The sequence below is a fragment of the Poromitra crassiceps genome (genome assembly GCF_964638095.1).
Source record: "Poromitra crassiceps genome assembly, chromosome: 11".
NCBI classification, from domain to species: domain Eukaryota; kingdom Metazoa; phylum Chordata; class Actinopteri; order Beryciformes; family Melamphaidae; genus Poromitra; species Poromitra crassiceps.
In genome coordinates, this window is record NC_139643.1 from 21,071,249 (window position 1) to 21,085,053 (window position 13,805).

Below are 13,805 nucleotides of genomic sequence, written 5' to 3' on the forward strand. Positions count from 1 at the left end.
TAGCGGCTAAGTGAATCTGTATGATGATGTTGGATCTTAGCAGCTAAGTGAATCTGTATGATGATGTTGGATATTAGCAGCTAAGTGAATCTGTATGGATGATGCTGGATATTAGCACCTAAGTGAATCTGTATGCGTAGTGCAATATTCTGGCTTTCTACAGTGTGCTTGGCATTTCTCCACCCCCTCTCCCTCTCCCTCTCCCTCTCCCTCTCCCTCTCCTCTCCCTCTCCTCTCCCTCCCTCTCCCTCATCTCTGGACATAATAGATAGTTAGCCTGCAGCACCTGCTGCCTCCTCCAGAGTTAAGGCTCATCTAAGCTACAAAGGATCGATCTCGCTTCGGCCGCCAACCAGCGAGGGGTCGCTCGCCCCGCACATCTATATGCAAAGCATGATTTTTGTGCAGCGTAAGTATACAGTGTAAGTGTGTGTGTATGTGTGTGTGTGTGTGTGTGTGTGTGTGTGTGTGTGTGTGTGTGTGTGTGTGTGTGTGTGTGTATGAGAGAGAGAGGGGGAGAGAGAGAGAGAGAGAGATTGAGAGCGTACATACTGTATCTGAACCCAAGGATCGAAGTAAAGTACTCTCATTACTGTAACCGAGTGGCTTTTCAGTGTACTTGCACTTTTTACTTGACTGAAGGATTATATTTCTGCACAGATGCCTTCATATGCGTTCATGCAGATTTTGCTTCCTGTGTTGGACGGGAAAGTGCGCATGTAACCGTATTATCTGTATCTTCCTCTTTTAATTGGGGTACATTTTAAATCGTTTTCCCTCACACCTGTACCTTCACTTCTACATGAAGCAAACGTTTCCACGGCTTCTACTGGAGGAGCCTATTATGCTAATAGGCTCCTGTAATAATTCACTACTCCAGTAGAAGCACTTAGCGAGGGTGGAGAGAGAGAGCGCTACAATATTATTCTGGCGTGGTCTCCATCCTCGCCTACACCCCTTCATGTCAAAGTGTGCTCTCCGCCCTCGCCTACTACACCCCTTCATGTCAAAGTGTGCTCTCCACCCTCGCCTACTACACCCCTTCATGTCAAAGTGTGTGTGAACAAAACGTGAAAGAGAGAAAGATTTTGTTTGTGTTACTTTCGTGAAGAGAACGACCAAAGAGAACGACACAAGGAAATCAGAGAGGGGAAACATCTTCACTGAGTAAATAGGATCAGAGCCAGGAGAGAATAAAGGCAATGTCTTTTTGGGGGCTCTCTCTCTCTCTCTCTCTCTGTGTGTGCGTGTGTGTGTGTGTGTGTGTGTGTGTGTGTGTGTGTGTGTGTGTGTGTGTGTGTGTGTGTGTGTCAGTTGGGGAATGCTGCCTATAGCGTATCAAACCGACATCAGAGAGATTCAGATGGCGGGGAGGAGAGACACAGAAGCGTGACTTCACAGAGAGCAGCAGTGCAGATTGACTCATGGTTACAGTCAAATCGCTGTGGGAACATTTTCCACGTTTTCTGTCTGTGGTGGAAATCCAGATGTGAGCGTGACGTAACGCCAGCTCCTGCAGTGTTTACACATTAAGAATTCAAGATCATTTAAATACTGTCAAATACAGGGGGGTATGCTCATGGGCGGAGTTAATAGGGGGGGCCAGGCCCCCCCAGTAAAAAATAAAAAAAATAAAAAAATAAAAGCTCACCATTGTAAATCTCCATGTCACTGTCTGGCTGAATATGATCATAACATTCACATCCACTTTGACAAGCATCACAGGTATCTCTTTGCTAAAGCTGTGACAGGGGAGCCAAAACTAATTGTCTTTCATACTCATAATGTCATCTTAACACATTGAATGCCAGCCATGTTTTCATTCCTGTAGGTAAGTTGTGCCAGGGGTGTTTTTGACGATTCTGGCTCATTTTAGAACAGCCGAGGATTCTTTTCTGTTAAGAATTCATGAACATCAATCATCTAAAAATAACTAATAGAATGTGTGCTTTCTCTGTCTAAAAGAGTTAGTTTGCAGAGTTAGTAGTTATGTAGATATTAGCCGTTGAGTACAGCATGGTTTCAGCGTCTGGAAATTTATTCAGAGATAAATGGCTTTTTGTGAAACAGTCACTTTAACCATTCATTTTTGGCATCAGTAAGACCGTCAGACATTCTAAACAATAGTTTTGAACAGTAATTTCCTCCATAACAACAGGAAACACCCCTCTCATTCAAACTCCTCCCTCCGTGTGTCTTCTCCTCCTTCCTCCTAACAGCGGGCGTGTCAGAAGCGCGTTGCTGCTGCCTGCCTGCCTGTCTGCCTGTCGGGCAAGACGAGTCTGAAATGGATTACTGTAAAATCGCGTCGCCATTTCCTTGAATGGCTGGCTTGCTCCCGCGGTGTGTGTGTGTGTGTGTGTGTGTGTGTGTGTGTGTGTGTGTGTGTGTTCGCGCGTTGCTGCGCGGCTCTGGGGGGAAGGGATCTCTGTCCGTTCTGTGTGTGTGTGTCCGGGCTTCTGACTGTAAAATCGCCAAGCCATTTCCGCGGGAGGCGGCTGCTTTTGTGGCTTTTGGGTCCCGTGGCTGTGACTTCTCTCGGTCTCTGTCGCCACTTAGTGGTCGGTAAAATAGATTACACACATGCTCTTGCTCCAAATAGTTATCTCGAAGATGTAAAAGGGGTTGATTGATGTCCCACCGTCAAAAAAAAAAAATCTTTATGTAAGACGAGTTAGTCCGTCCTTGGCACTTAAGCGCTGGATTATGTAAGACGAGTTAGGTCGTCTATGGCACTTAATGAGTTAAAAAAAAAAAGCCTTCAAAACCCCCCTTTTCACTGTTGCTTTTGACCTATAATCTTTTTTTTTTCTCTCTCTCTCATCTATATTCTCTTTATTAAAGTTGCTTCATCCTGTGTTTGTAAAGTGTCTTTGAGCACGGTCAAAAGAAACAGTGAACAGCTATATAATATAAATGTACATTACATGTAGATGTAGTGTACATCATTACATTATTAAACATACAATAATGAGTATTAATGTTCTGTAATTCTACTCATATTCTAATATTTCTTATATTTCCATTCTTATACTTATTCAACAATAATTGCAATAATTACTCTCTGATTAATAACACTAACAATAATAATAAAACAACAATAACAATAATAATGATTTTAGTAGTGGTAGTAGTAGTAGTATATTGTACAATAATAATTCATCTAAATCTGGTTTCAAACGACAAAGAAAAACAGACAGAAAAAAACTGTTTTTCGCCGGCTATGTCGGCGACCCCCCCCTTGCAGCCCGGTGTGGTGGCCCCCCCAAGTATAAAAGTCAAACTCCGCCTTTGGGTATGCTCACCTTGAGTGGCGATGAAGTGGTTCGATCGCTGATAACCCTGCATGCAGTTGACAGACAGACAGACAGAGACAAGGTGGAGGAGAAGAGGATAGGGTGTTAATAATTACAAAATCACATTAGGAAGAGAGACTCTGGACCTCTAACTGTCACTTGACCCCTCCCATCTCTCTCTCACTCCCTCTCTCTCTCTCCACCTTCAGCACCGAGTCATTTCTTATTCATCCCGGGTTTAAAGGGCATGGTGCAGGTTGGACACCACATTGCATTAATATGTGGAAGGGGTATATAGCAATGGGATTTGGGGGGAAAAAAAACTTTTTTTCAATCACACATAGCTGCGTTTAGACTAGTTTTTGTAACCAGCAGGGGGCACTGGTCCATTTCATGGAACTACCTTTTGTGATGTCACAGGGAGGTGACAGTCACATTTTTCAGCCCAAAATATGAGGATTTCTGAGTGGTTTTATGTCTGCCCTGGTATCTGTCACCTTTTTTCACTCTCCATGACTTTGCATCCCTCTGTCAGCCCCAGCAGAACATTCTCCTCTTGTGATGTCACTCCTGTTGTTATGTCACACGCCCATTTATAAAATGACACCTTTTCCTCCATATTTATGCCCTGGGGGCCTGTGGGGGGGTGGGGGGGGGATCTTTGTCTTTTTGGAGTGTTTTCACTGTAATCATGAGCCCAAAATGTCAATTCAGATTTTTTTTTAACCTGCACCATGCTCTTTAATGCACCAACATCTCTGATACAGCCAGGGATGCTTTGGACCAGTTAATTTCTGATACAGCCAGGGAAGCTTTAGACCAGTTCATCTCTGATACAGCCAGGGAAGCTTTAGACCAGTTCATCTCTGATACAGCCAGGGAAGCTTTAGACCAGTTCATTTCTGATACAGCCAGGGAAGCTTTAGACCAGTTCATCTCTGATACAGCCAGGGAAGCTTTAGACCAGTTCATCTCTGATACAGCCAGGGATGCTTTAGACCAGTTCATCTCTGATACAGCCAGGGAAGCTTTAGACCAGTTCATCTCTGATACAGCCAGGGAAGCTTTAGACCAGTTCATCTCTGATACAGCCAGGGAAGCTTTAGACCAGTTCATCTCTGATACAGCCAGGGAAGCTTTAGACCAGTTCATCTCTGATACAGCCAGGGAAGCTTTAGACCAGTTCATTTCTGATACAGCCAGGGAAGCTTTAGACCAGTTCATCTCTGATACAGCCAGGGAAGCTTTAGACCAGTTCATCTCTGATACAGCCAGGGATGCTTTAGACCAGTTCATCTCTGATACAGCCAGGGAAGCTTTAGACCAGTTCATTTCTGATACAGCCAGGGAAGCTTTAGACCAGTTCATTTCTGATACAGCCAGGGAAGCTTTAGACCAGTTCATCTCTGATACAGCCAGGGAAGCTTTAGACCAGTTCATCTCTGATACAGCCAGGGATGCTTTAGACCAGTTCATCTCTGATACAGCCAGGGAAGCTTTAGACCAGTTCATTTCTGATACAGAGCCTTGGTATTACTGACCTAGACTTGGACGTGGACCTAGACTTGACCACCTTAACTGGTGCCCCTGGTAATCCAGTGACACTTAGCCTGATTTTTTCTAAGTGCCACAGGGCATCTGGTATTCCCGATTTTTTCTAAGTTCCACAGGGCATGTGGTATTCCTGATTTTTTCTAAGTGCCACAGGGCATCTGGTATTCCTGGCTACCTCCAGGTACCTTGCCTGTCACTTTTGGCAGAGCAAATGTGGAGGACATAATTATGCACAGAGGCACCTTGTCTTTCCCCAGACTCTTTGATTCTATGCTTCAGCCGGGGACATAGGACGTGTAGAGCCCCTGTTTTTAGTTACGTGTTGCCTGTCTATCCACGTTCTGGTCCTGGCTCTGTGCTCATTGTTCATGATCAATAGATTCTCTTTGATTCTGTCCTAGTCCCTTGTGCTTGGGACCAGGGCCCCACTGGTTGGCTGCCGTGGCTCCAGCCTTGTACTGTACCTTTGGTAGGCAAGGAGTGGGTGGGCGGGGGGGGGGGGGGGGGTCATAGATAGTCCCTCTGAGAGGATGGGGTCTGTGTGGCTTCTTGTTACGGTTGACTTGTTGCATCTTCAGCCATATTCCTGTGTGGCAGCAGTGTCCTTGGACGCTGTGGTCATGGTAGGGGTATACTAATCGGTGCGATCGTCTCTGTAGGCTGGTGGCCTCCAGAGGACGACAGATAGTTGGGAAATATAACGTGGGTTATGGCATTACAACCAAAGTTATATGAGCAGTATCGGAGCCCTCTGGTGTTGAGGCCTGCCCCTCCTCTCCTGTGTCAGTCAGCTGAATCGCACGGATATGAGAGGGCAGGGCGAGTACCAGCTGTCTTATATACTCACTGCTGTTACCCATTGGTTGAAGAAGTGCATTTTTGTCCGTGTGGGAATCCTCTCCCAGGATTGGCTTAGCCAGGTGGCCTCCAGAGTGCTCCGATAGTGGTCATTTAACTTGGGTTATAATGACATAACCTATTATGTTCCAACCAGTGTATATGGTGTGCATGTGTACGCCCCAGCCCCTGACACACACGCCGATACACACACACACACACACACTGATACACACATACACACGCCGATACACACATACACTATTCATTCCACCAGGCAGGCATCACAAATGACATTCCATAACAGACATGCCACAGAGGGGAGTTGAGATGGATAGCCATGGCTGTGAGGAGGGAGTGCAGCGACCCTCATTCCCATGAGCCTTTGTGGCTGAGCTTCCCCGGGCCGGGCCGGCTTTCCTCACTGTGTCACCTTGGCAACCCAATTTCCTGGCAGCAGGCAAGCAGGAGCACATCAAGCCATGTGAATCCACAATGGATTCAAAAGGAAGGGGGGGGGGGAAACATGCACAGACACATGGGAAAGGCTTATGTATCCTATCGAGTAAACACAGATAATAACGCTTCTTACAATTTTGACTTCCTCAGAATATGAACTGAAAATAACTGAAATTCTGTATCTAAAAAATCTGACAAGACTGCTCTGGCACAACTTGCCTTGTATGTATGCTTGATCTAACCTAGTCCTCCACAGCAGCCCATCAGGGGCCTCGTGTAAGAGATGGCCCAAGGAGAGAGGCAGGCCAGTCGGTTATGGTAAATTAAACTTGTGATGGCTTTGGGCGGTAAAAGGCTCAGCGGCTCAAAGCGCAGGGGGGAGGGGGAGGGGGGGGGGGGGAGGGTAGGGTAGGGGGGGGGGGGGGGCTGCTGTTTTGGAGGGAAGCCATGGAGGGGGGCTGGCAGCGTGAGAGCGAGAGAAGGTGTGGGAAGAGAAGAGAAGCAAGGTACTTACTTCCCTGTTTATCCGAATCTAAGAGATACCAAAGGGGGAAACAGAGAGAGAGAAGAAGAGGGAGGGAGGGAGGGAGGGAGGGAAACAAGAGCTAGTTATTGTGATTAAAGACCAGGACGAGATGGTGATGAAGCGGTTAGAGAGAGCATGTACTGAGCCACCTGTGGACAGAATGGTGTTCACTTTCTATGGGAAAAGCCTAGCCTGCTAAAGCCATACTGATCACATGACCTCGCATTCTGTTTCGCCAATCAGGGACCTGTGCTGAGTTGAGCAATCAACTGGAAAAACAGGAATGGCGTCTCCCGAAGCAACGAGGGTAAACGTTAACGATAGTAGAGTAAACACAGCAGTTACTGCAGTATGCACCAGGGTAAACGTTAACGTTAGTAGAGTAAACACAGCAGTTACTGCAGTATGCACCAGGGTAAACGTTAACGTTAGTAGAGTAAACACAGCAGTTACTGCAGTATGCACCAGGGTAAACATTAACGTTGGTAGAGTAAACACAGCAGTTACTGCAGTATGCACCAGGGTAACGTTAGTAGAGTAAACACAGCAGTTACTGCAGTATGCACCAGGGTAAACGTTAACGTTAGTAGAGTAAACACAGCAGTTACTGCAGTATGCACCAGGGTAACGTTAGCGTTAGTAGAGTAAACACAGCAGTTACTGCAGTATGCACCAGGGTAAACGTTAACGTTAGTAGAGTAAACAAAGCAGTTACTGCAGTATGCACCAGGGTAAACATTAACGTTGGTAGAGTAAACACAGCAGTTACTGCAGTATGCACCAGGGTAAACATTAACGTTGGTAGAGTAAACACAGCAGTTACTGCAGTATGCACCAGGGTAAACGTTAACGTTAGTAGAGTAAACACAGCAGTTACTGCAGTATGCACCAGGGTAAACGTTAACGTTAGTAGAGTAAACACAGCAGTTACTGCAGTATGCACCAGGGTAAACGTTAACGTTAGTAGAGTAAACACAGCAGTTACTGCAGTATGCATCAGGGTAACGTTAGTAGAGTAAACACAGCAGTTACTGCAGTATGCACCAGGGTAATGTTAGTAGAGTAAACACAGCAGTTACTGCAGTATGCACCAGGGTAATGTTAGTAGACTAAACACAGCAGTTACTGCAGTATGCACCAGGGTAATGTTAGTAGAGTAAACACAGCAGTTACTGCAGTATGCACCAGGGTAACGTTAATGTTAGTAGAGTAAACACAGCAGTTACTGCAGTATGCACCAGGGTAATGTTAGTAGAGTAAACAGCAGTTACTCCAGTATGCACCAGGGTAATGTTAGTAGAGTAAACAGCAGTTACTCCAGTATGCACCAGGGTAATGTTAGTAGAGTAAACAGCAGTTACTGCAGTATGCACCAGAGTAATGTTAGTAGAGTAAACACAGCACCAGGGTAATGTTAGTAGAGTAAACACAGCAGTTACTGCAGTATGCACCAGGGTAATGTTAGTAGAGTAAACACAGCAGTTACTGCAGTATGCACCAGGGTAATGTTAGTAGAGTAAACACAGCAGTTACTGCAGTATGCACCAGGGTAATGTTAGTAGAGTAAACACAGCAGTTACTGCAGTATGCACCAGGGTAATGTTAGTAGAGTAAACACAGCAGTTACTGCAGTATGCACCAGGGTAATGTTAGTAGAGTAAACACAGCAGTTACTGCAGTATGCACCAGGGTAACGTTAATGTTAGTAGAGTAAACACAGCAGTTACTGCAGTATGCACCAGGGTAATGTTAGTAGAGTAAACAGCAGTTACTCCAGTATGCACCAGGGTAATGTTAGTAGAGTAAACAGCAGTTACTCCAGTATGCACCAGGGTAATGTTAGTAGAGTAAACACAGCAGTTACTCCAGTATGCACGAGGGTAATGTTAGTAGAGTAAACAGCAGTTACTGCAGTATGCACCAGGGTAAACGTTAACGTTAGTAGAGTAAACAGCAGTTACTGCAGTATGCACCAGCGGAGTTCCTCTGCGAAAAATAATTTTTCGCTGCTCTTCCTAGTGGCTTTGGATTGGATTTGACAATCCTGATTGGCTGAACGAGTTGTCTGTCAAGGGGAGGGGGGGGGGGGGGGTGTAGCTAGGGAGAGGAAGGTGGTAAAGACTGGGGATTGGAGGGGTGGGTTCGAGACTAGGGGGAGGTGGTGGGTTTGAGGCTAAGGGGAGGTGGTGGGTTCGAGGCTAGGGGGAGGTGGTGGGTTCGAGACTAGGGGGAGGTGGCGGGTTCGAGGCTAGGGGGAGGTGGTGGGAGCGCACGTGCTGCCTTAAAGCTGAATGGCCACACCACTGCGCTGTGGACTTAAAGGTTTGCTCTCCTTCTGGTTTTGTTTCCTCTGAACAAAGTGGGCAGTCCTCTCACTCTTTTAGCATTCATCTTTATTTAGAGATTGAGTGAAAGTATGGAGGGAGACAGCAGGGAGAAAACGCTGGCAGGGTATGATTGTGTGGTGTTAATTACTTTATCGATCCCCGGACATGTGTAGAGCGGCTCAGAAAATAAATGTTGTCATTTAATATATTTTATTGATTTGTCAAGGTGACATTTCTGTGACTTCTTCCCGGGAAAGAGTTACCAGGCTCCGGGCATTCAGCACGGCAAATGTAAAAGCTTTCATTCACTGAGTATAGATTGAATTACTGTTTTGCTTCATCAGCCCGTGATAGAGAGTAGCAAATGGACATGCATTTATAGAAAAATGTCATGGATTATTACTTTACGTTTCGCCATCCACGGAAAAAGTTATGTAAACTCTGGATGGTAGTGAGAGAGAGAGATGGAACTGCCTTCCCTTTTAACCTTTGGAAAATGGCAACGGTCAATCTTGTCCAACCCCGCCCTCTCCCATGAATCATTTGGAATCATTTTACGCGTCCGAGGGGTCCCGCCATGACAGGCGGCCGGCGCTGTCGAGCGCTTAATGACGCAAAGGTCCTTGGAGCGCTCGTCCTAATGGCGCCCTCCTCGAGCACTAAGGGGGATGAAGTGGCCAGGCACCTTTGAACCACATACATTAGACCCACACATGCTGACGCATGCGTCCGCCACCGCTCCTGTCCTGTCAGGGAGCGTACTATAACAGCTTGCATTAAACCCTGTTTGATTCATTCAGGGAGCGTAGTGTAACAGCTCACATTAAACCCTGCTTGATTCATTCAGGGAGCGACGCGTACTGTAACAGCTCACATTAAACCCTGCTTGATTCATTCAGGGAGCGTACTGTAACAGCTCACATTAAACCCTGTTTGATTCATTCAGGGAGCGTACTATAACAGCTTACATTAAACCCTGTTTGATTCATTCAGGGAGCGTAGTGTAACAGCTCACATTAAACCCTGTTTGATTCATTCAGGGAGCGTAGTGTAACAGCTCACATTAAACCCTGTTTGATTCATTCAGGGAGCGTAGTGTAACAGCTCACATTAAACCCTGTTTGATTCATTCAGGGAGCGTACTGTAACAGCTCACATTAAACCCTGCTTGATTCATTCAGGGAGCGTACTATAACAGCTCACATTAAACCCTGCTTGATTCATTCAGGGAGCGTACTGTAACAGCTCACATTAAACCCTGTTTGATTCATTCAGGGAGCGTACTGTAACAGCTCACATTAAACCCTGTTTGATTCATTCAGGGAGCGTAGTGTAACAGCTCACATTAAACCCTGTTTGATTCATTCAGGGAGCGTACTGTAACAGCTCACATTAAACCCTGTTTGATTCATTCAGGGAGCGTAGTGTAACAGCTCACATTAAACCCTGTTTGATTCATTCAGGGAGCGTACTGTAACAGCTCGCATTAAACCCTGCTTGATTCATTCAGGGAGCGTAGTGTAACAGCTCACATTAAACCCTGCTTGATTCATTCAGGGAGCGTAGTGTAACAGCTCACATTAAACCCTGCTTGATTCATTCAGGGAGCGTACTGTAACAGCTCACATTAAACCCTGCTTGATTCATTCAGGGAGCGTAGTGTAACAGCTCACATTAAACCCTGTTTGATTCATTCAGGGAGCGTAGTGTAACAGCTCACATTAAACCCTGCTTGATTCATTCAGGGAGCGTAGTGTAACAGCTCACATTAAACCCTGCTTGATTCATTCAGGGAGCGTAGTGTAACAGCTCACATTAAACCCTGTTTGATTCATTCAGGGAGCGTAGTGTAACAGCTCACATTAAACCCTGCTTGATTCATTCAGGGAGCGTAGTGTAACAGCTCACATTAAACCCTGCTTGATTCATTCAGGGAGCGTAGTGTAACAGCTCACATTAAACCCTGCTTGATTCATTCAGGGAGCGTAGTGTAACAGCTCACATTAAACCCTGCTTGATTCATTCAGGGAGCGTAGTGTAACAGCTCACATTAAACCCTGCTTGATTCATTCAGGGAGCGTACTGTAACAGCTCACATTAAACCCTGCTTGATTCATTCAGGGAGCGTACTGTAACAGCTTACATTAAACCCTGTTTGATTCATTCAGGGAGCGTAGTGTAACAGCTCACATTAAACCCTGCTTGATTCATTCAGGGAGCGTACTGTAACAGCTCACATTAAACCCTGTTTGATTCATTCAGGGAGCGTAGTGTAACAGCTCACATTAAACCCTGCTTGATTCATTCAGGGAGCGTACTGTAACAGCTTACATTAAACCCTGTTTGATTCATTCAGGGAGCGTACTGTAACAGCTCACATTAAACCCTGTTTGATTCATTCAGGGAGCGTAGTGTAACAGCTCACATTAAACCCTGTTTGATTCATTCAGGGAGCGTACTGTAACAGCTCACATTAAACCCTGCTTGATTCATTCAGGGAGCGTAGTGTAACAGCTCACATTAAACCCTGTTTGATTCATTCAGGGAGCGTACTGTAACAGCTCACATTAAACCCTGCTTGATTCATTCAGGGAGCGTACTGTAACAGCTCACATTAAACCCTGCTTGATTCATTCAGGGAGCGTACTGTAACAGCTTACATTAAACCCTGTTTGATTCATTCAGGGAGCGTAGTGTAACAGCTCACATTAAACCCTGCTTGATTCATTCAGGGAGCGTACTGTAACAGCTCACATTAAACCCTGCTTGATTCATTCAGGGAGCGTAGTGTAACAGCTCACATTAAACCCTGCTTGATTCATTCAGGGAGCGTACTGTAACAGCTCACATTAAACCCTGCTTGATTCATTCAGGGAGCGTAGTGTAACAGCTCACATTAAACCCTGCTTGATTCATTCAGGGAGCGTAGTGTAACAGCTCACATTAAACCCTGTTTGATTCATTCAGGGAGCGTAGTGTAACAGCTCACATTAAACCCTGTTTGATTCATTCAGGGAGCGTACTGTAACAGCTCACATTAAACCCTGCTTGATTCATTCAGGGAGCGTAGTGTAACAGCTCACATTAAACCCTGTTTGATTCATTCAGGGAGCGTAGTGTAACAGCTCACATTAAACCCTGTTTGATTCATTCAGGGAGCGTACTATAACAGCTCACATTAAACCCTGCTTGATTCATTCAGGGAGCGTAGTGTAACAGCTCACATTAAACCCTGTTTGATTCATTCAGGGAGCGTACTGTAACAGCTCACATTAAACCCTGTTTGATTCATTCAGGGAGCGTACTGTAACAGCTTACATTAAACCCTGTTTGATTCATTCAGGGAACATAGTGTAACAGCTCACATTAAACCCTGTTTGATTCATTCAGGGAGCGTACTATAACAGCTCACATTAAACCCTGCTTGATTCATTCAGGGAGCGTAGTGTAACAGCTCACATTAAACCCTGCTTGATTCATTCAGGGAGCGTAGTGTAACAGCTCACATTAAACCCTGTTTGATTCATTCAGGGAGCGTACTGTAACAGCTCACATTAAACCCTGCTTGATTCATTCAGGGAGCGTACTGTAACAGCTCACATTAAACCCTGTTTGATTCATTCAGGGAGCGTAGTGTAACAGCTCACATTAAACCCTGTTTGATTCATTCAGGGAGCGTACTATAACAGCTCACATTAAACCCTGCTTGATTCATTCAGGGAGCGTAGTGTAACAGCTCACATTAAACCCTGTTTGATTCATTCAGGGAGCGTACTATAACAGCTCACATTAAACCCTGTTTGATTCATTCAGGGAGCGTACTGTAACAGCTTACATTAAACCCTGTTTGATTCATTCAGGGAACATAGTGTAACAGCTCACATTAAACCCTGTTTGATTCATTCAGGGAGCGTAGTGTAACAGCTCACATTAAACCCTGTTTGATTCATTCAGGGAGCGTACTATAACAGCTCACATTAAACCCTGTTTGATTCATTCAGGGAGCGTACTATAACAGCTCACATTAAACCCTGTTTGATTCATTCAGGGAGCGTACTATAACAGCTCACATTAAACCCTGTTTGATTCATTCAGGGAGCGTACTATAACAGCTTACATTAAACCCTGTTTGATTCATTCAGGGAGCGTAGTGTAACAGCTCACATTAAACCCTGTTTGATTCATTCAGGGAGCGTAGTGTAACAGCTCACATTAAACCCTGTTTGATTCATTCAGGGAGCGTACTGTAACAGCTCACATTAAACCCTGTTTGATTCATTCAGGGAGCGTAGTGTAACAGCTCACATTAAACCCTGCTTGATTCATTCAGGGAGCGTACTGTAACAGCTCACATTAAACCCTGTTTGATTCATTCAGGGAGCGTAGTGTAACAGCTCACATTAAACCCTGTTTGATTCATTCAGGGAGCGTACTATAACAGCTCACATTAAACCCTGTTTGATTCATTCAGGGAGCGTAGTGTAACAGCTCACATTAAACCCTGTTTGATTCATTCAGGGAGCGTAGTGTAACAGCTCACATTAAACCCTGTTTGATTCATTCAGGGAGCGTACTATAACAGCTCACATTAAACCCTGTTTGATTCATTCAGGGAGCGTACTATAACAGCTCACATTAAACCCTGTTTGATTCATTCAGGGAGCGTACTGTAACAGCTTACATTAAACCCTGTTTGATTCATTCAGGGAGCGTACTGTAACAGCTCACATTAAACCCTGTTTGATTCATTCAGGGAGCGTACTGTAACAGCTCACATTAAACCCTGTTTGATTCATTCAGGGAGCG

The 13,805-nt window shown here is 45.2% G+C and overlaps 1 protein-coding gene across 1 annotated transcript in view; it reads right to left on the reverse strand.

Annotated features, from left to right (window-relative positions):
* LOC310785252 (receptor-type tyrosine-protein phosphatase U-like) overlaps window positions 1–13,805 on the reverse strand; it is a 267,162-nt gene that overhangs the window by 31,432 nt on the left and 221,925 nt on the right. The window contains exons 20-21 of the mRNA XM_083646258.1: window positions 6,661–6,678; window positions 3,306–3,342 (exon numbers count right to left, since the gene is read on the reverse strand). Coding sequence (XP_083502384.1) covers window positions 3,306–3,342; window positions 6,661–6,678 — 55 coding nt within the window. The remainder of the gene's footprint in view (window positions 1–3,305; window positions 3,343–6,660; window positions 6,679–13,805) is intronic.